Here is a 20944-nt window from a genome sequence, read left to right as displayed (position 1 = left end):
TCACAAGCCCTGCTTGGGCCTCCACCCTACCCAATACCCTCCTGCCTCGTTCTTCGCGGGCATAACCCACCCCCGACGCCGCCATTGTGCCACAAGCCTTTGCTCTGACAGACTGACGGGCACGCGAGGCCGCCAGCGCCTGCGCGCGCCACAGCCTCGTTCTTGGCCCTCCCCCAGCCCCTCCCCACTGAGGGCAAACCGCGCTTTCCACGCCCCCTTTGCCCACGGTGCCGCCTCTGCGCCTGCGCCGCTCCCCGCCCGCCAATCCCCCGCTGTTTTTTCCGCTGGGCGGGGCGAACTGTCACCTTCCCCACATCCCATTGGCTGCCGGACGGGCCAGGGCGGGTGCGCGCGCACCCCCCTGTCCGTCCCCGCTCCCCCTCCCCTGGCCGGGGACTTCTTCCCGCTGTGCCACCGGCCCAGGGGTCGCCAGCCCGTCCCCCGACCCAGCCACGCACTCCCAGCCGCCGCCGCCGCGCAGGGGGGCCTGCCCCGAGCTGGGAAGGAGCCGTGGCTGCTAGGGCTGCAGCGTTACCCCTTCGGTACGTTGGTGGTGGTTGTCTCTGTTTATCTCCCCCACACACACCTCACCCCCGCAGCTCCGGGGGTCGCAGCCGGGGGGCCATCCCCCGGACCCGGGAGGGCGGTGTCCGGCCGGTCTGCCTGCCTGCTCGCCCTGCGGGCCCCGCGACCTGCGGGCCGTAGTGCGGCGGGGCGGCCTTGCGGGGTGGCGGGGCGGCAGCGCGGCCGGGCGTCCCCGGGGCCTGTGCGATGGGTTTCTCCGGGCCGGCTGCTCGTTTCTCGGCTGGGCCTGGGGGGCCGTGTGGTAACGGCGGGGGTTCGCAGCGGTGGGCGGGTGACCGCGGCCTCCAGGGCGCTCTCCGGCATCAGGTGTGGCGGGAGGTGAAGCGCTCTCCCCCGCTGCTGGCCGCTCCTTCCCGAGTTTCAAGTAACTTTCCTCGTCAATGGGCAGCGAGACCTGCCCGCGTCCCGGCGACGGAGCGGGGTCGGGCGCCGGGGGCTTGGCAGCGGCACCGGGGATGGGGAGCACAGCCGCCGGCTGCTTCTGCACGCCCGAACGAAAGGCAGCTCTAAAGCCTGGCCCTCGGGCAGCGTTACCTGCCGCGCTTCGGTTCGCAGGTGTGTTGCTTCGCGTTGGAGGCACGGCCGTCTCCCGGCCGCCGGAGTTTTTTAACGGACCTACTCGCGCGGAGCAGTTCTCCCTGGTTTACGCGTCGGAGGGTGGTGCTAAAGTTGGTGCGCGAGTACAGACCTGGCGGTGCAGGCGTCCTTCTTTCTTTGGTGTAAGTGCAGTGTTATGGTACGTGCGCTCGCCGTTGGGGTTTGCTTCGCTTAGTGTCAGCAGCGCTCTGTGAGGGAGTACTGTTCTGAAAAACTCAGATGTGTCCTTTCCCTAATTCTGTTGTGTTTGAAACTCACAAGCAGCAGGATTTGTGTATTTCTGAATGTTTCTTTTGACTTTCCTGAACTATAAAATTTAGAGTTTGTTTGGGTTTGCTTTATTTAGTTTTTTGTTTGTTGGGTTTGTTTGGTTTTTGTTTTTTTTTTTTTCAGGGGGCCCTTTTAAAATTATTCAGAATTCTAGTAATTCTGTCCTATTCCAGCATAAAGCCTTTTAACACTAGGATGTGATACACTGGATTTAGTAGCTTAGTATATTTGCCTTTCATCTTCCTATATTTCTTTAAAAACTGTATGCGGAAGCTGAATTGACATGGACACCTAAATATTTTCATGTCTTTGCTGACAAAGACAGAGCTGTAATATGAGGTCATAAATCTATTGCTGTGTTCAGTCTCCTTATAAAAACAGTTGTGGGTTGTTTTTTTTTTTTTAAGTTAAAACTTGTTTGAGTACTTAAGTGTGACCATGTAGTTTTGAGTATGTAGTTATTAGACACATCTGGGAAACTAATATTCCATAATCTGCTTCTTCATGTGTATTGTTTAGCATGTGTACTTTATTTTCCAGTATTTTATCCACAAAATCTGTTCAGTGCCCACGTTCAGTCAAGGAGTTGTACTTGTATCTTGACCAAGCCTTGCAGTTAGTCAAAATCAGTAAGACTATGCTGATTTGCTGATTGGTCATACTTAAATGCACAACAGAATAAGTAAGGGCTTCTCTGCAAGCAGTTTGTATATCCGGGTCCTAGGATGCACAGCTTCCTAGGAAAATAAAGGATTTGATTCTACTAGGAAGGCCGTTAGGGACTTCTAAGGACAGAACTTGATGGCTTAGGCTCTAAACCATATTTTATATCATGTCAGCTTCAAACTACCCTTTTGCCAAATTTGCTTAAAGTTTCATCTCAATGTAGGCCTTGAAAGTAAGGAAGAACGTTGTGTATTTTCTGCACACCTGCCCGTGAATCTCCTGTACTTCCTGCACTTTTGTTTGTGGAGTTTCTTTTGCTGTCTCCTTCCACCCTTGCCTTTGAGGGATTTCACAGTTTCTCATTTTATATCTGTCCCACAAGATTGTAACAGTTGTGAAATGTAGCATTCCTGTTGATCTCTGTAGCTGTCAAAATGGTAAGACAAATTCTTCATGTCCAGCTTTTTGTGATGGCACAGGGACGGGAGAGGCTCTGTAAAACTAGGTCTCTTTTGTACAGTTAGATTTCTTGGTGCATATGTCTATGTCCAAACCTTTTGCAAGTTTAGTGGCCACTGCATAGTGAAATTTCAGTGTGGACATTTGATTTTGTAATACTTATTGCTGACTAATGTATTTAATCTCACAGAGGCTGAAAATACATTTGAGAAAACGACAAAATGAGTAGTCGTCGAAAACGTGCACCTCCATCAAAAGTAGATGAGGAGAAAAAGAAAAAGCTCTGCTGGAATATGCATGAAGACCGGAGAAATGAGGTGATAACATTAGATGATGAAGTGACTAATGACGACCACATTCCAGGTCCAAGCACTTCTTCTGCATCCTTCATTGTTATAAATGATGATAGCACTGATGAAGATCTCATTCAAAAAGAAGGCAGTGGCTCAAAATCTGTTAAGTTTTTGACAGTTAACGATGAAGATGACTCTTATTCCATCTTGCCTCCCGTGTCAGTACAGCTAAATATTATAGTCTTGCCATACCGTGCAGATGGGTCCTGGAAAGCTTTGTTGGGAGAATTTGCTCTTCATCTTCCTTCTGAGCAAATTCTAACTGATGAATTCCATGAAAGGAGCTTTACTTTGAAAGGAGACTCTGATGATCAGCTGCAGGTCTGTGTTCATGAAAGAAGTGAAGAAGAGTACAGTAATGAAACAAAAGAATACCAGGGTGCTTATGAACAATGTATTTTGGTGGAACCAACTTTAGGTGGTGAAATATTGGAAGGCTTGAGGTGGTTGCAAAAGAAAAAGATAATTGGACTTTATCAAAGACCTGGAGAAGCTCAAGCTTTAAAGGTATGGGTTCATATATTTGTTTTGCATTTTAGAAATTCTTCTATTTGGTTTGAAATATAAAATAAAAACCTCTGAACAATGAAGTCTGGCAGCTACCATATATTTTTATAATGTGATGAACATAGATAGTTTCTACATGCTTATGTAAATATTTCCAGTGGTTTTTTTCCTAAAAATTTCTTTTTACTGTTGCACCGTTAGTAATGCATTACACAAAGGAATCAAAGAAGCTTTTAACTGCAATGTACTGTATCCTCTATATGGTGACTTTTAGTAGATTTATTATATCTGTCTATGTCTGCTAACTTTCAAAGCACTGTTGTTATTTTCATACTCTTCTGTTTATAACATTCTGTCATTGCAAAAGTTAATTAAATTACTAACTGTGTAACCATTTCACAGGTCGGAATTTACCTGCTGGAAGCTGGGCTAAGTAAACCAGAGTTTCTCAGTGATGGAGGTGGAAGACCCAAAAAAGCTAATCAGCTGATTCAGAAACTCATGGAAAAGTTCTATAGTTTTTTAATTCCAGGTAATGTGATTCAGTTGAATGTTGATGAATATTTTTTGTTATTAAAGTGTATCTTTTTTTAGTAGTTTTATATGTAAGAGAAAATAGTAAGTTATTCCTGCCATGTAGAGCAACTTTATTTTCAAGGTAATATTATTGGGTAATTCTCTCCATATTGTTGTCTGTCCAGTAATCATATGCTAATTAGCTTATGGTCAAATTACAGGTGTTAACATTCCTTCTCTACAGATAAGGCACTGAGGCACATAGAAGTTTGAGTCCTTACCATTTTGGGTGAGGCTGCATCCGGAGTACTGTGTCCAGTTCTGGGCTCCCCGGTTCAAGAGGGGTAGGGAACTGCTGGAGAGGGCACAGCAAAGGGCTACCAAGATGATTAGGGGACTAGAACATCTCTCTTAGGAAGAAAGGCTGAAGGATTTGGGTCTCTCCAGTCTGGAAAAAAGATGACTGAGTGGGGATCTTATCAACACTTATAAATACTTAAAGGGTGGGTGTCAGGAGGATGGGGCCTGGCTCTTTTCAGTGGTGCCCAGGGACAGGACAAGAGGTACTGGGCACAAACTTGAGCATAGCAAGTTCCACCTAAACATCAGGAGGAACTTCTTTACTTTGAGGGTGTCAGAGCACTGGGACAGGCTGCCCAGGGAGGTGGTGGAGTCTCCATCTCTGGAGACATTCAAAACCCGCCTGGACTCATTCCTGTGCAGCCTGCTCTCAGTGACCCTGCTCTGTCAGGGGGAAGTATATTGTAGTATTTGCTCCCCTGTAAAATTCTGGATAGACTTAGTTTATATAGAAGTCAATTTATTATGCTCTGAAACATGAGATTTGAAAATCTTATATTAGCCAGTATGATGATAGGTGTCATTATAGATCAACTTAATTGATCAAAGTTATACTCTGCAATGACTCTAATATCTCTGTCCTTTCCATGAAGTGAGGCATATGTGTGAGAGGAGCCCTTGAAACTGTTTCTGTAGTATATAAAGCTGCATGCTCTGCTTGGTGCTTTTCCTTTGGCTGGAACATTAACAGCCCCACCTGTGCACTCTGGTTGCCTCGTTTAGATTACAAGTCTTTATAGTTACAGTTTTCATGAATTTGTAGAAACTTAATGTCTTTCAGAATTCTCTTTTCCCTTGTGAAGCACTGGAATTGTTCCATTGACTTAAAGGGATTAGGGGAGGGCGCTGATGGCTGCCATACATAGGCACATCATTTCCTGCTGTTTGTTTTGGAAATCATTCTTCACCTTCACCATTTATTTGAATGAAGAAAAGCTTTTTCCGTAAAAGAATCCTAAAGGCATCCTCCAAACTTTATTTTAAGATTAAGCTCTCTAGTGTTTGTGCCAGGGATATCTCTTTGTTAGCACGAGGCATCATCGTTATGTGGGGCATCATAATTTGATTGGATTCTGCCAGCTATTATCTGTTTTCTTTTTGTCAATATGATATTATACTTTTAAGTATACCTTAAGGTCACTTTGTGCTGAAAATGCTGACGCCTTGATGTGCTTCTGAATTTATATTAATTTTTTTTTTAAGAAAAATTCTGCAAGGTGGATTTATCTCCAGTACTAGCTATGGTTAGTGTCTTTCTTTAAACTATAGAGTTGTACAGCTGTTCCTAGGTAAGTACTAAAAACAGTTCTATTGGTACTGATGTTTTTAATTTGAGACCTAAAACACTGTTAAAACTTGCCAAGTCTTTTGTTCCCTCATCTTATGTCAGTTTCCTAAAATGCTGACCCTTGAATTTTTTGTTGCTTTTTGGTCTATAGTGCTTAAGTTCTGTGTATGTCCATATATCCAAATCATGTAAAAAATATACGTAAGCACAAGACCTTCTTTCCTAGAGGCTAGAAAAGAAGCGTAGGCCTTCTGTCCTAGAGGGTACATACTTCTCTTGAGGTGGGATTTTAATTTCTAAAGTATACCATGTCTGAATTTCTGCAATGGTGCAAGTGGTGAGAATTTCATTTTGTCCTACTGCTGCAGTTTTCTTATTCAGATGGATAATTTAAAATTAACATGAAAGCTCAATGAAGAGAATCTCCTGTTGTTTTTTTTTTTAATATGTTATCATAAAAAAATTTAGAGATCCTTGACAACCCACTGTGATTTCACCCCTTCTATAAGATCATCAGCCAATGTTAACATTTACATCTGAAATGTGAGTTATTTGTGGTTCTGTATCAGTTGGAAATGTTTGGTGGAAGGTCTTTATTAAATAAATCAGGTCTGGTCATTCTATCTCTAAATTCTAAAGGAAGAGCTTTGCTGATTGTGTATACTTCTGTGATCGTGATAGCATGTTGATCTTAACTTTCAGGAACGTAATGCTCATTGTTTCTTACTGCTGCTGTCTGAGTCGGGTGCAGCCATGACATATGTTTAAATGATGTTTTGCTTTGCTTGCTTTCATGTGTTAACTAAATAAGTTGCAGCAAAATTTACTGAAATGTTGACCAAAGTTGATTGGTAATGCATATCTTGAATGACTTCGTGTATGCAGATGAGCTGGAGGAAGATGAGGAAGAATCTGACACAGAACTAGAGCGACAAAATATTGAAGAGCTTTATGACTTTGTAAGGCACACCCATCAGCAGGATATCCAGTTACTGAGAGAGGATGTGCAGCATCCTGCATTAATTCCTATCCTGAGGCCATACCAAAGTGATGCCGTCAACTGGATGCTTCACCGAGAGAACCTCACAAGCAGTGGCAAGTATTTAGGTCTGGAAAAATTGCATAAATTGAGGAAGGTGGCATTGTATTGTCAGCAGTAATGTTTTCTTGCTGTTTGATTAGAAGCTTTGTTAATTGTTTCATTACTGTTTTTATAAAAGCTGTTTTTTTGGTAGTATGCTAAATGATAAACCAAACTGCTGAACAGGAGTTGATGTCCCTTGTTGGTCATGAAGCACTGCGGAGGTAGACATCTGCTTTTTGTCTCTAAATGTCATAGTAAGGCTGTGAGTAATTCTAAGCAATGTGCTGTTTATAGAGAAACCTCATAATGGTAACATGAACTCTTTCTCCATAGAAAATGCACTGCACTTCTTATGGCGGGAGGTCACCACTCTGGATGGAGTAAAAATCTACTATAATCCATTTACTGGCTGGTATGTTTTTATAGTTATCTCTTTCTGAGAACACCTCAAGGTTGTACTTTGTGAAAACCTTATTGGCAGCTTTTGCTTGGAGGATATAAGCTAATCCATAACTGCCACTTTTCGGTTGGCAACTAAAGAATTAGAACAGTGATATCTTTAATTTGGAAAAAAAAAGGGGACAAACTGGACTATATAGTGCACAGGTAAATATGTAAATCTTGAGTTGAAGACATAATTCTTAAAGCTTTTTTTTAATTTCAATGCAAATTTGTCATTTTAAGATTAACACTTTTTTAAATTAGAGCATTGGAGGCTTTGACCTTCTGATCCAATGATTTTAAAATCTAAGGGAAGGAGGCAGTGTAATGCTTTTTATTGATGCTGGATATTGCATTACTAATTCTGTTTCACTTTTCTCATTAATTTGGTTAGAACAGAACCTTTTGATTGCTAGTTTGCTTCTTATTTTTTTTCCCCCTACATAACTTTCAGATATTTAACACATGTGAATATAAATATATTTCAATTTTTTGGAGACTAATTTTATGCAATGCTAAGGTTAGCAAAGCAAGGCCTGTTAGGAGGGGAAAAAATCCAAAAACTTCTGGTGTACATATTTGTCTTGGTCAGATTTGTACACCCAAAAAGCTTGCTAGCTTTTGTCAATCTCAGCTTATCTAATAAGAGATAATGCCTTACCTTACAAACTTTGCCTTGCTGAAGCTATTCTCTCTGTCTCTGAACATTTACATCTCTGTCACACCATTCTGTAGTTACTGACTTTCATTTGGGAATATACTTGAATTTTAGTATTATCCGTGAGCATCCGATTGCTGGACCCCAGTGGCCTGGGGGTATTTTGGCAGATGAGATGGGTCTCGGAAAAACAGTAGAAGTGTTGGCTCTTATTCTGACTCATACCCGACCAGACATTAAACAAGATGATCTGACATTACCTGAGGTAAGAAAACCAGAATAAGATTTAGTATGAAGAAAATACTTTTCAGAATTAATAGAAATGCACTTCTCTTGAGTTTATTGCTTTCTGCTTTGTAGAAGTCCCGACTTAAAGCAGGATTAAAGTACAGTGAAAGTTTTTTGCTTTGTAGGATGTGACACTTGGTGGCATAAATAGTGGGATGGTTTGCATGAGAAGCGATTGGTAGTTTGCTGTTGTTGAAGGGTGTTAGCAGACAACTGTGCTGTTAACAGGCTGTTGGTAGTTTATGTGCAATCTGGGAGTGTATAAATTTGTAGTTTAGTCTACTATATGGGAAATCATTCTCCCTTTCACATCATTGTATTGATGAGTATCAAACATTCATTAGACATACGTTCTGTGCTAAAAGAAGGGATGATTTAAACTCACTGAAAGATTTTTGCTTTACCTCTGTTTCATATAGGAAATAGGCTTTTTTAGCAACAGTTTTCCGTCTTTCCACTTTCCTCATCATACATCCTGTGAAAACTTAGCACATTCACTAAACCCACAAAATTCTCTCTGAAGGGAGAGAACCTTTATCCTTTAGCAAACTCTTAACACTTCCCTGGGTTCCATCCTTTTGAATTCATGGCAGTGAGTTTCATTGTACATCTATTCTTAATGATCTCCTGCCTGCTTGTAATTTTATCAGTTAAAAAGACCTAATTCTCAAAGAGGGACTAAGATTCTTCTTAAATGTGTCAGAGGGTCAGCACTGAGGAGTGTGAAGAGGGGAGCATTAGCACTAAAGCATCTGGACATCAACTGGCAGCAATAGCTAGAGACGATAACTTTTGGAGAGCTGGAGTTATGAAACTGTTTCATGATATGAGTAGTTGGGACAGACGTCCTAGCTAACATTTTGGTATCTTTGTGAACAGAATTATATGACATTGCCTGTGGTTAAAAGGCATTATTCCACTCATCCAGAAGGCCTCGTCATCTGTATTTTTCTTGTCTTTGTATGATGGCCTGGGAAAAAAACAGACAAACAAACAAAACAAAAGGGCTTTATTCCAACAGAGACTTTCTGGATGACTCCTGGCTTGTGTAAGCCAATGTCAGAGTTACTCCAAGTATATCAACTCAGTGTAGTGATCAAACAGTGTCTGGAGTTTCATTGCAGTTACTGTTTAAGAACTCTGCAAAGCAACCAATTGGACAGGGCAGAGTGAAGTGTTGATGAATACAACTATAAAACAATTAATCATAGATATATTGGCACTATGTTTGTTCCAGCTTTGGGATTCTTTTTTATATCCCTGTTCTTGAGTATACATCTCCTTGAATTAAATATCAGTAATAATTATGTAAATGTTTGGGGGGCAGTCCCTAAAAAGAGAAACTTACTTGTTATACAGCTAACTAGGGCTTTTCAATCTGTATTGCTTACCTCCCTTTCTGTTTTTAGCTACATATTAAATATTATATTTTTCTCACCCCATCAGTAACCTAGGTCACTTAACCTAGTAATCGCAGAACCTAGTAATCTATGGCTATAGATTCCTGCAACTTAATTCTGAAGTAGTGGAGGACGTAAGCGGCTTGCAGGACTGCTCTTTCTTTTCTCAGTGTAGGGCGCTGAACATACTTTGCTGAAAAACTGAACTGAATGGGGTATCACTTTGTACACTAAAAAGGAGTTACCTGAGCAAATTACTGAGATCAGAGCACACATCTATAGCAGATGCTTATTTTCAGATGTGAAAGGATTAATGAAGTTCAGAATTACTGTGAAGAGACATGAGCTAATAACTATTTAATGTTGTCTGCATTAGGGTAAACTTGTGAACTTCTTTGTTCCACCTAAACCTTTAGAAGGAAATAAAAAGAAAAAAACAAAGGAGATGGAGCTTAAACTGAAGGAAAAAATACAATATCCCAGTAAGTATTTGTGATGACTCTTTAAAATACACTTTGCTTTTGGCATAAGTCTTATATTGGCCACTGACCATGAGTTCAAGGCTACTCTTCACTTCTGCAGAATGAAGTGATTCTTTTGCTGAGCGCTGTGATGTAGGATTGCATGCTGCAAGCAAGTGATCCACGTTTAAAAATAAACTTACCGATTCAGCTCCCTGTGCTACAGAGCTCCATGTAACTTAAAGATCATTGTAAGAGAGTTTATGCATTTAACTGAAGTACACTGTCTTTTTATAAGGTTCAATAAGAAAATTGAGTGACTTGTTTCTGTTGCTGCTCAATGTTGTCTTAGAACCACTGAAAAACAGCGATTTTTGGGGCTACCTTAAGTAAAGCATCGCCAAACTTCTGCCTGTCTCTTTTTTTTAATTTTTTAGGTGAACATGATGTTTAGCGCTCTCTTTAACATGCATTCTCTGAGGTAACTTTCATTTTATCTGAGCTGTAAATTTCTTTTGCTTTGATTCTACACATAGGCTTACGAGTGATGATATTAGCAGCTGTAAAGGAAATGAATGTGAAGAAAGGAGCATCCATTATTGCAATATTTAAGTACATCAGTTCTATATATAGGTATGACATACAGAGAAATAGACGGCTTCTCAAAAGAACTCTAGAAAAACTACTTGCAGAACAAGTAGTAGAGCAAGTCAAAGGACATGGTCTGGCTGGGTCTTTCAAGCTGGGGAAGAATTACAAGGAACAGAAGAAACGAGAAAGAACCAAAGAGCAGGTAAAAAATGCTGCCATAGTTACTTCAAAGAATCTTGCAAAAACAGATCTTATTTCTACCAATTGCGTGCTGCTGTCTGTGTTGTCTGTGTGCGCTAGTTCAGTGCCACTGGTTTATTGATAAAAATGAAGAAAACTGCAGCATTTGCTTTGACGTTCATGAACAAAGCAGCAGAAATCATAAGTAGATCAAATTTGGGGCTAAAATATTAACTACATCTGTCATAAAACTTTTAAAATAGTGCTGTGGGGGCTGGCAGATGTATTGTTCTTACTGTGAAGTTGTCTTTTAAACACTGGTAAACATTAACCGAATCCTCAAACTGGAAAGTGATATAAAATCTTAATATCTATCTCATGATGTGTTTATATGTTCCAAAAAAATCAGATGAGGAGAAAGTCTGACATTCTTGTTTAATTTTGCTTTGTAGATAGCCAGGACTTCAGAAAGCATTCAGAAGAAGCAGTTAATTGATGCTAAAACTCAAACCAAAGAATCAAGAAACAGTGAAAACGTCCCTAAAATCCCTTTACAGGTGGCTATCACCATGGAAGAACATGATTATTGTACAACTAGCAAAAATAACAGGAAATCTGAAGCAGATTATGAGAACTCTGTAAAAGAGAATAACGTTCAGGAAGAAGCCGTGGTCCCAAAGTCTCCTGATTTGCATGGCAACGTCCTTGTCTGCAGTGACGTGAGCAGTCATCCCGACTTTGATGTTTCTAAAACTACAGCTGATGTCCAGCAGGAAGTTCCAAAGGACCAGTCCTCACATTCCAAAGAACATGCTGGCAGTAGTGTACAACATGCCAGTTCTGTATTTCCATTTAATACTTCTGAATATCGTTTTGAATGCATCTGTGGTGAGCTTGGATTGGCCGACTATAAAGCTCGTGTGCAGTGCCTGAAATGTTACTTATGGCAGCATGCAGAATGTGTAAACTACAAAGAGGAAAACCTGAAGATCAAGCCCTTCTACTGTCCTCATTGTCTCGTGGCAATGAAACCAGTTTCCACAGGAGCAACTCTGATAATTTCTCCGAGTTCTATTTGTCATCAGTGGGTAGATGAGATCAACAGGCATGTAAGATCATCTTCTCTTCGAGTTCTGGTAAGATTATGTAGCTTCATATTCTGGAGACTTATTTTCATCAAGGTTCGGGGCTTCCTGTCTGATACTGTATTAAGTAAAATTCAGAGGTTTCTTTGTCCTTTGTGTCAGAACTCTACATTTCTTGCTATGAGACCAATGCTGTGGCAATGCACGGTGCGTTTGTGTCCCAGAAAGAGTATCTGCATTTAGTTCTTCATTTTTTTGTATCAGTTGGTCACTAGGAGATGATACAGTGGACTAGATATCCTTATCAAATGGAAGCAAATTTTGAGCAGTTGTAGCAACAGGTGGTTTCTGAGAGGGAAGGCTGTTTGTGTTGTTTTTTTTTTTCTGAAAAATTACCAAGGAACTTAGAAAGGTTTAACTATAGGTGTTTTGGCAGTGTCAAGTCACACTCTACGTTTGCAGCAAAGCATCTCTCTGACAGTTGCTTCTCACTTTGTTCTAGATAAAAACAAATGCTTCAGTAGGTAAAGAGTTTACTTTTGAATTTCTGGTTTGAAGGCTTTACAAAAACGTCTTGGCCCTTGGTGTTTACTGAGAATAACACCATTGCAACTTGGGTGTTGCCTCTATAACATCTGCCATATTTATTAGGATGTTGCTTATCTGAATACCTTGTGTTGTCCTTTTATTGATTTCTAATAGCTCTATCACTAAAATAAACCTAATTAAACCTAATTGTACATATAGTATGGCTATACAAGATTTTTTTTTAATATAGTTAACACAGTACTCAAGGGTAGCCATTGTCTTTTATTAATGATGTAGTCAAGTTTTGTCCTTTGTATTTTTGTTAGACAAGAGCCTTTGTAATGATACAGTGCTTTAAGAACTGTAGATGTTTTGAATAAAATAACAGTAGTAGTAGGTTGATAAAGAGGGGGAAGCTTTGTATTCAGGGATATATCTGATACTTTCAGCTATTCCGCATAGATGCCTAATGTATAAATGAATTGTAGGCCTCCAGTAAGCCATTTGTGTGAGCAGTCTAATTAGCTTTAGTGCAGCTACTAACAAATGTGTAAAACTTCAACAGTCTTTGTAGGACCCAGTGCAAGTTTTATACCAGCTTTGATGAAAACTGTCAGAAATAGATTTACATGATAACAGTAAAATAGCTTAAATACTGAATGTTAGTACTTTACGCTGTGTGACACCTTCCATTCTAAGACAGTTTTCATTTTCTTTTAACTGCCAACTGTAAGTCATCCGGACTTGCTTTCAGTGTTGCTTCAAAACGAAAATTTGTTGGGCTTTTTCCATAAAGTTAAAACGAAAATAGTGCAGATGTTTCAAAGAACCAGTTTCCCATGTTAAGAGGTTTTGCATTGCATGTGAAGGGTGCTTTTTATTCTTTCAACTGCCTACAACCCATGGGAAATTCTAATGGTTTTATGTAATAGAACAAGGAATTAAAATTTATCAGTAGGCTTTGCTTTGTGGCAGGCTGTCTTTTCCTGCTGCTGTGAAAACAACCAAAACTTGGTCAAGTTGTAAACCTCCAGAAAATCTGTTCACAAATACTTGAAAGAGATCATTAGAGTTTGACAGCTATTTTTTTTCTTCTTAACAGTTGCTTCAGCAAGCATGCTCTGTTGTTTCTTTGGTTCCCCCCCTATTCTCTCTTTTGTTCATGTGCATTGACCTGGTGGCATATGTTCTGTTGCCACACTCTGGGGCTGAACAGAAATTTTCTGTAAGTGTTTCAGTCAGTTGACAGAAACATTGTTGTCATAAGGTACAAATGTAGAGGAAGATTATTATTGGAAGAAAAAGTATAGTTAACAGTGAAATCAACAGTGAAATCATGTGCTGAAATAAGGGGGAAATCAACTAAGGTTTTATAGAGTCACATTAATTTGGTATTTTTGACTATTAGTTGCATGAATTAAGAGAACATTAAATTTTGTGACACTGTGAGGGACTGAAAGATGGTGTGATTTTCTTAAATGGTAAATGTGTTTGTAGGTAGTTGCGGATAAACGCTAACCAAGATAGTCCATTCTTATATAATAAATCATGAAATCACAGAATGAGAGATGAATAGAAAGATGCTAGCACTTTGAAAATGAGATTAGAATATAGATTTTCTTTAAAAGATAGGGATATTCCTTTAACTGTCAGAAGAAAGCCTTATCTATTTTAATATTGTAATTAATATACAGATCTAGATGAGTGGTAAGAAGTCATTGAAGATAAAATTATTAAAGTAAGCAATGGATGCCTAGAATTTTGAAGTAGGTTTCTGAAGCAAATTGGAAACAAGAGAAATAATCTGTTTGAGAAGGGGAAAAAAGGCAATTGATACGTAGCTCTAGTAATAATTGTTCTTAGTAGCTAAAAATTCTGGAGATTAAAAAAGCACTTCTATTCTGAAAATATATTTTGATTGCGTACAGTACCATTATTTGATATTATTTTAACATCTTTTGGTATTGTAAGTGTATTGGGACTCATAATACATGCTGTATTTATTTTCTTTAGGTACAGAATGTTACCATGGGGAAGCATATAGTAAAATCTCTGGTTTAGCTTGTTATTTTTTTTTTTGTTTAAACTGCTGTGTGTTTCTGAAAGTATTATACTGAAAACGACAAGGGATAGAAGAAGAATACTTCTGATATTAGAACAAATGTCAGTATGAAAGATTTATAACAATATTCTGTTGGTGCACAGGGATTGTTTCTTTCTAGGGTATTCTTTCTATCTCATGAGTCTCTGTAGAGATCCTTCTTGTAGACAGAACATTACCCAGAGTATCATTTCTGTTGTTTTAAATATTTCACTATATACTTCTGTCTTTGCCTAATCATCCATGAAATTTTTGAGGCGATGGGGAGAAAGGTAAAATACATCTACAGTAAAGGAGAGGAGAGGACTGCACATGTAACTCTGACTTACATAATGTTGCTCTGTACAACATTACAGAATACTTAATCTTGCAAACAAGTGGTATAACAAATAACTGTTGCAGAGAATACTGAAGCCTTTTCTTCAAAGGAGAAAAAAAAGGTTTTGCAAAGATACAAACAATCATACATAAAAATGTTGCATCAGTGTCCATGTTGTGTTTACTATCTGTGTTACTTCTATGAAGTTCCCACCATGCTACTATATGAATACAGGTTTTATGAATGGTTTCATATTATATGAGCAATAGTGCTAAAAGCATGCATATATTAAGCTGTACTGGTATTTTTGCTTTTTTTCATTGAAGTGTCTCTTACCTTCATTCTTTGCTGTTTTGCTATTGAATACAAATCTATATAGGTGTATCAAGGTGTGAAGAAGCATGGCTTTTTGCAGCCACACATGTTGGCAGAGCAGGAGGTGGTTATCACAACATACGATGTCCTCCGCGCTGAACTGAACTATGTAGATATACCCCACAGTAACAGTGAAGATGGGCGCCGTTTCAGGAACCAGAAGCGGTACATGGCCATCCCAAGCCCCTTAGTAGCAGTGGAGTGGTGGAGGATCTGCCTTGATGAAGCACAAATGGTTGAATGCACTACTGCAAAGGTATGACATTCCCAGTCATCCATTTGTTTAACTTGGAAAGGTTTTGACAAGCTTATTGTAAATAATGCAATAGACTTCCCTCTCCCTTCTCTTAACGTTCAGCGCGCTCATGTAATTTGTCCTTGTAGCTTGTTTTTCAGAAATGAATTTTCTGTTGGAGTTATTTACTATTAAATGGTTCTCCTGTTGGAATTTTGGCAGACTCTGAAGTATATCCAGCTCAAAAAACACTTAACATAATCTGTACTGACAGTTTAAAGAACTAGGTCATCATGTTGTGTATGGTGTTTGATAGTTTCAAACAAGAGACTAGCCTGTTCAGTGACATGGTTCAGAGGCATAGATATGTCCTCTGGGTCTAGAAGCTAAAATAGTCAGCAGTCTGTCTGCAGACTCTAGGGCTGCAGTCTGCAGAGGGAGATTATTTTAATTAGTACTTGTCCAGTCTTTTTGCCCAAGACAGGAAGGCAAAAATGCTGCTTACAAGGCTTTAATTTTTTTTTTAATTCATATACAGTTTCTTTTGCTGTTTGCCTTTTTTTGAATCCTTAATTGCACTTGATTACTTGGAAGTGGATATGACTTTTATCAACTTTCAGTTTCCCTTCAAAAATTCTCAATAACTTGATACACATTTTTATAATATATTGTACAAATGATGCTTATAGGCTTGCTAATTTTACGTATGGAAAAGGTGTTCATACTTCTTAAAAATAAGGTCCGTGTGTTTTCAGTCTGTGTTCCACTATGTCTTTGTTTTTTCTTTCCTACCGTTGGTTCTATTTTCTCTTGCAAGGCTGCTGAAATGGCACTCCGTTTAAGTGGAATCAATCGCTGGTGTGTCAGTGGCACTCCTGTGCAGCGAGGATTAGAAGGTGAGATGTTATGTAGCGGTGTCATCTGTGGGTTTTCCTTGTGCTGATAATTAGGTAGTGGTTTGAAACGCTTAAAATGTCTGCTGGTTTTACTCTGAATTCATTAGGTGCTCTGACTTGGTAAGCATAAACCTTAAGCATGTAATAAAGCCATCAATAAATGTATCAATATAAAAAATGCAGAGCTGAACTTTCTTTATCTTCCTGAGTTAGATAACACTTTGGGGAGTAGAGAAGCTGTGTGTCGAACAGCTAACTCAAGTCTGTTCTTCAGTTTTCACTTAGCAGAGTGGGTAAATATTAACCCCTCTCTATTGCAGCTAAAGATACTCTGCTCTGGTTACGGAATCCTTCTAACTCTCAAATACAGCAAGCAAAGCTGTATTTGCTTTTTGCATAGCCCTGTATGAACTACTGTGGGCATCAGCTGCCGTGAACATAAATTCTAAAAATCGTTCTAAAGGTTTATGAAACTGTCTAAGTCCTTATGTAAGGACTTAATGAATTGAGATGTGTGGAGTAGGGAGCTGTATGTTAGCAGGTGTCATTTATCTTGTCTTTTTGTGATGTTCTCAGTTTCTGAAGACAGGCTTCGGCAGAGATAAAAAAAAGGAACTGACTAGCTTTATCTCCCTGTGTTCTTTGATGGATGAGTTTGCAATGGTTTGCATGATGCAATGAGTTTGAAAGTGGATAAATCACTGTAAGCATTTGTGTGTGCGTTTGTGAACTATTGTTCAGATACCAAACTATTATAAAAGTCAATATTGTAGATTAATTAATTATGGAATTGTGAACTAAATTTATAAATACACATAATAGTTGTGAGAATACATAGGTAATAAAGCAAACACTGTAGAAGGAAGTGATTGATTTGGCTGTCATGATTGACTTGTTCAAGTCCTTACGTGTGATAATGTTGATTTAATACGTATCTGAAATGTCACGTTGTCCATAATAACGTGTTGGCCAGGTGCTTAGGCTATATTGAGGCAGTGCCCGCCACACAGGGGATGAAAACTGCTGGCTAATTTAAATCTGTGCTGCTGCTGCTGTAATAAAGTGGGATAGGACCTCTGGGTAAACAAATGCTTCCTGCAGAGAAATGGTTCCCAGGATTTTTCTTCTCCTGGCCTATGATGTATTTGGTGAATGTCTTATGGCTCTCAGCTGAATACCAAAATTACCATAAAGCTAACAGAGCAAAGAACGTAGCCATCAGATCTTTAAGAGCTATCTATGATACCGTCATACAGTTCTATTTCTGTATTGTCCACGTGCAGCATTTAAACTTGTGCTTCTGTATTTTCCAGTAAGATTTAGATACAAGCTTAAAGTCAGTATGTCCTTAAATTTCATCCCCCAAGATTATGGCTTTCTGAATTGGGCAGAATTAGCAAGCTGTATTCTCTCAATTAGTAAGAAAACTAATAAAAGTGTGTTTTGTTAATTTCTTCTGTCTTAGTAGAAAAGTGAAAGTCTTCTGAATTGCAGCTCCTTTTAGAATGGTGGGCAACAAACAGTTGGTGCACAGCAGGCTGTGAAGTAATGATACTGAGCAATATTGTTTTCGAAAAACCTGGCAAACCCAGTTAACCATATGCAATCGTGTAATTCCTGCCTCTCACCCCTGCTCTGAATAGGTTTGAATTCAATGCTCTGTTCTTCTAAACTTGAAATTAGGGAAGTGTCTCACAAATAGTTATACTCCAGCAAGTTCTATCAAAATCAACAACCAGCTGAAGCAGAGAACCCCCACCTTCCCCCACCCAGTCTCCTGTCTCAAATTAGCTATTTTCGTGAGGGAATTACTAGAAAACAAGCGGGAAAGATAATGGCCAGAATGTATTTGCTTTATGCCTGGTAACCTTTCTGTGAAAGTTAGGTTTTTTTGGAGTCATACTGTGAAGTATTAACACACAAACACTGTTACTAAACCACTTTCTTTTCTTGGCAGATCTGTATGGATTAGTCCTTTTTCTTGGAGTTGATCCTTACTGGGTCAAACATTGGTGGGACCAACTTTTATATCGACCGTATTGTAGGAAAAATCCCCAGCCTCTCTACAGTCTAATTGCCAAGATAATGTGGAGATCAGCAAAGAAGGATGTGATTGACCAAGTAAATAATCTTTGGGTTTTACAATCCCTGAACATTATTTATCAATAGCTTTATTTGCAAATTACTTACTTTATTTTTTAATTGCAGATTCAAATTCCCCCTCAGACAGAAAATGTGCATTGGCTTCACTTTTCTCCTGTGGAGAGACACTTCTATCATCGCCAGCATGAGGTGTGCTGCCAGGACGCGTTGGCAAAACTCAGGAAGATTTCAGACTGGACTCTTAAGCTTAGTAGCCTAGATAGAAGGACTGTGACTTCTATTCTGTACCCTTTGCTGCGGCTGAGGCAGGCCTGCTGTCATCCACAAGCTGTTCGGGGAGAGTTCCTGCCACTGCAGAAAAGGTGAATTTCTGCCACTTTCTAAATGGCTTGCTTTATCTAAATCAAAACTCTAATTGTCCCTAACAGTGCAAGACGTTGTACAGTTCTCAGCCAAGCCTAATTTTAAGCTTCTTTTATTTAAATATCACGGAATCACGGAATTTTCAGAGTTGGAAGGGACCTCTAGAGATGATCTAGTCCAACTCTCCTGCTAAAGCAGGATTGCCTAGAGCACATTACTCAGGACTGCATCCAGGTGGGTCTTTAAAGTCTCCAGAGAAGGGGACTCCACAACCTCCCTGGGCAGCCTGTTCCAGTGCTCTGTCACCCTCACCGTAAAGAAGTTGTTTTTTTTTCTCATATTTGATCGGAACTTCCTATGTTCCAGCTTGTGCCCGTTACCCCTCGTCCTGTTACTAGGATCCACTGAAAAGAGCCTGGCTCCGTCCTCCTCCTTAGACCCACCCTTTAGATACTTGTAAACGTTAATAAGGTCTCCCCTCAGCCTTCTCTTCTCCAGGCTAAAGAGTCCCACCTCTCTCAGCCTTTCCTCATAAGGGAGATGCTCCAATCCCTCAGTCATCTTTGCTGCCCTACGCTGGACTCTGTCCAGTAGTTCCCTGTCTCTCTTGAACTGGGGAGCCCAGAACTGGACAAAGTATTCCAGTTGTGGCCTCAACAGTGCAGAGTAGAGGGGGAGAATGACCTGCCTTGACCTGCTGGCCACGCTCTTCCCTATGCAGCCCAGAATTCCGTTGGCCGCCTTGGCGACAAGGGCACATTGTTTGCTCATGGATAATTTACTGTCTATCAAGAGCCCCAGATCCTTTTCTTCAGAACTGCTTTCCAGCAGGTCCACCCCTAACCTATACTGGTGCCTGATATTCTTCCTCCCCAGGTGCAGGACCCCACACTTATCCTTGTTGAACCTCATTAGGTTCTTCTCTGCCCAGCTCTCCAGCCTGTCTAGGTCACGCTGGGTGGCAGCACAGCCGTCTGGGGTGTCAGCCACCCCACCCATTTTGGTATCCTCAGTGAATTTCCTGAGGATACACTGTGTCCCTTTGTCCAGGTCATTGATGAATATGTTAAACAATACTGTCCAAGTATTGACCTCTGGGGGACACCACTAGTTACAGGCTTCCAACTCAACCCTGCTCCATTAATCACAACCCTCTGAGTCCTGTCACACAGCCAGCTCTCAATCCACCTCACTGTCCCCTCGTCTAGTTCACACTTCCTCAGTTTCTTAAGGAGGATGTTATGAGAGACAGTGTCAAAAGCCTTGATGAAGTCAAGGTAGATGGCATCTTCTGCTGTGCCCTCATCCAGCCAACCAGTTATAACATCATAGAAGGCTATGAGATTGGTCAAGCATGATTTACCCTTGGTAAATCCATGTTGACCACTTGCAGTAACTTCCTCCTCCTGAACGTGCTTGGATATGACATCCAGAATGAGTCGCTCCGTTACCTTCCCAGGGACGGAGGTGACACTAACCGGTCTGTAGTTCCCTGGGTCCTCCTTCTTGCCTTTTTTGAAGGCTGGAGTGATATTTGCCTTCCTCCAGTCCTCAGGCACCTCTCCTGTTCTCCATGACCTTTCAAAGATGATGGAGAGTGGCCAAGCAGTAACATCTGCTAGCTCTCTCAGCACTCGCGGGTGCATCTCATCAGGGCCCATGGATTTATGGATGTCTAGTTTGGCCAAGTAGTCTCTAACCTGATCTTCCTTTACTGGGGAAAACTTCCTCTCTCCAGACCTTCCCCCTTGCCTCCATGGCCTGGGATTCATGAGGGACAGCTTTAGCAGTGAAGACTGAAGCAAAGAAGGCATTTAGTAGCTCTGCCTTCTCTGTGTCTTCCACCCCTAGGGCACCCATCTCATTTGTTAGTGGGCCTACATTTTCCCTAGTCTTCCTTTTTCTATTGATATACTGAAAGAACCTCTTGTTATCTTTAACCGTGGTGGCCAAGATGAGTTCTGCTTGAGCTTTGGCCCTTCTAATTTTCGCCCTGCAGAGCTTCACTACATCTTGGTATTTTTCATAAGTAGCCAACCCCCTTTTCAAATATGCAACTATGCCACACCAAGCTATCTGACCTCAGAAGCTAAATGGGATGCAGTAGGGTAGTTACTGTAATTCTTGTGTTAAAGAACATGGTACTGAGAGGCAGTTTTTTGTGCTGTAACATTTTAACCTTACAATGCTGACGGATACTGGGGTGTTGCAGGGAATAGACTGAGTGTGAAACAA

General features: G+C 40.5%; 1 protein-coding gene across 7 annotated transcripts in view; it reads left to right on the top strand.

The window, feature by feature from the left end:
* Positions 1-363: 363 nt before the first annotated feature.
* Positions 364-20944, top strand: part of SHPRH (SNF2 histone linker PHD RING helicase) — a 67341-nt gene continuing 46760 nt past the window's right edge. For 3 of the 7 annotated variants that reach the window (XR_008465290.1, XR_008465289.1, XR_008465291.1), the window contains exons 1-14: positions 365-542; positions 1141-1304; positions 2768-3437; positions 3840-3969; positions 6487-6708; positions 7019-7097; positions 7899-8049; positions 9849-9954; positions 10470-10726; positions 11157-11840; positions 15117-15368; positions 16165-16243; positions 18201-18364; positions 18452-18708. Coding sequence is in view for 4 of the 7 variants with exons in the window: in XM_054194373.1 (XP_054050348.1) it covers positions 2799-3437; positions 3840-3969; positions 6487-6708; positions 7019-7097; positions 7899-8049; positions 9849-9954; positions 10470-10726; positions 11157-11840; positions 15117-15368; positions 16165-16243; positions 18201-18364; positions 18452-18708 (3020 nt within the window). In the remaining 3 variants the exon portion in view is untranslated. Of the gene's footprint in view, positions 543-1140; positions 1322-2767; positions 3438-3839; positions 3970-6486; positions 6709-7018; positions 7098-7898; positions 8050-9848; positions 9955-10469; positions 10727-11156; positions 11841-15116; positions 15369-16164; positions 16244-18200; positions 18365-18451; positions 18709-20944 lie in introns of all 7 variants that reach the window. The other 4 variants (XM_054194373.1, XM_054194372.1, XM_054194371.1 and 1 more) reach the window with 4 other exon arrangements.

Source organism: Rissa tridactyla, chromosome 3 (assembly GCF_028500815.1).
Source record: "Rissa tridactyla isolate bRisTri1 chromosome 3, bRisTri1.patW.cur.20221130, whole genome shotgun sequence".
NCBI classification, from domain to species: domain Eukaryota; kingdom Metazoa; phylum Chordata; class Aves; order Charadriiformes; family Laridae; genus Rissa; species Rissa tridactyla.
Note: the sequence above shows the minus strand (reverse complement) of the source record. Positions and strands in the feature narration are given on the sequence as shown.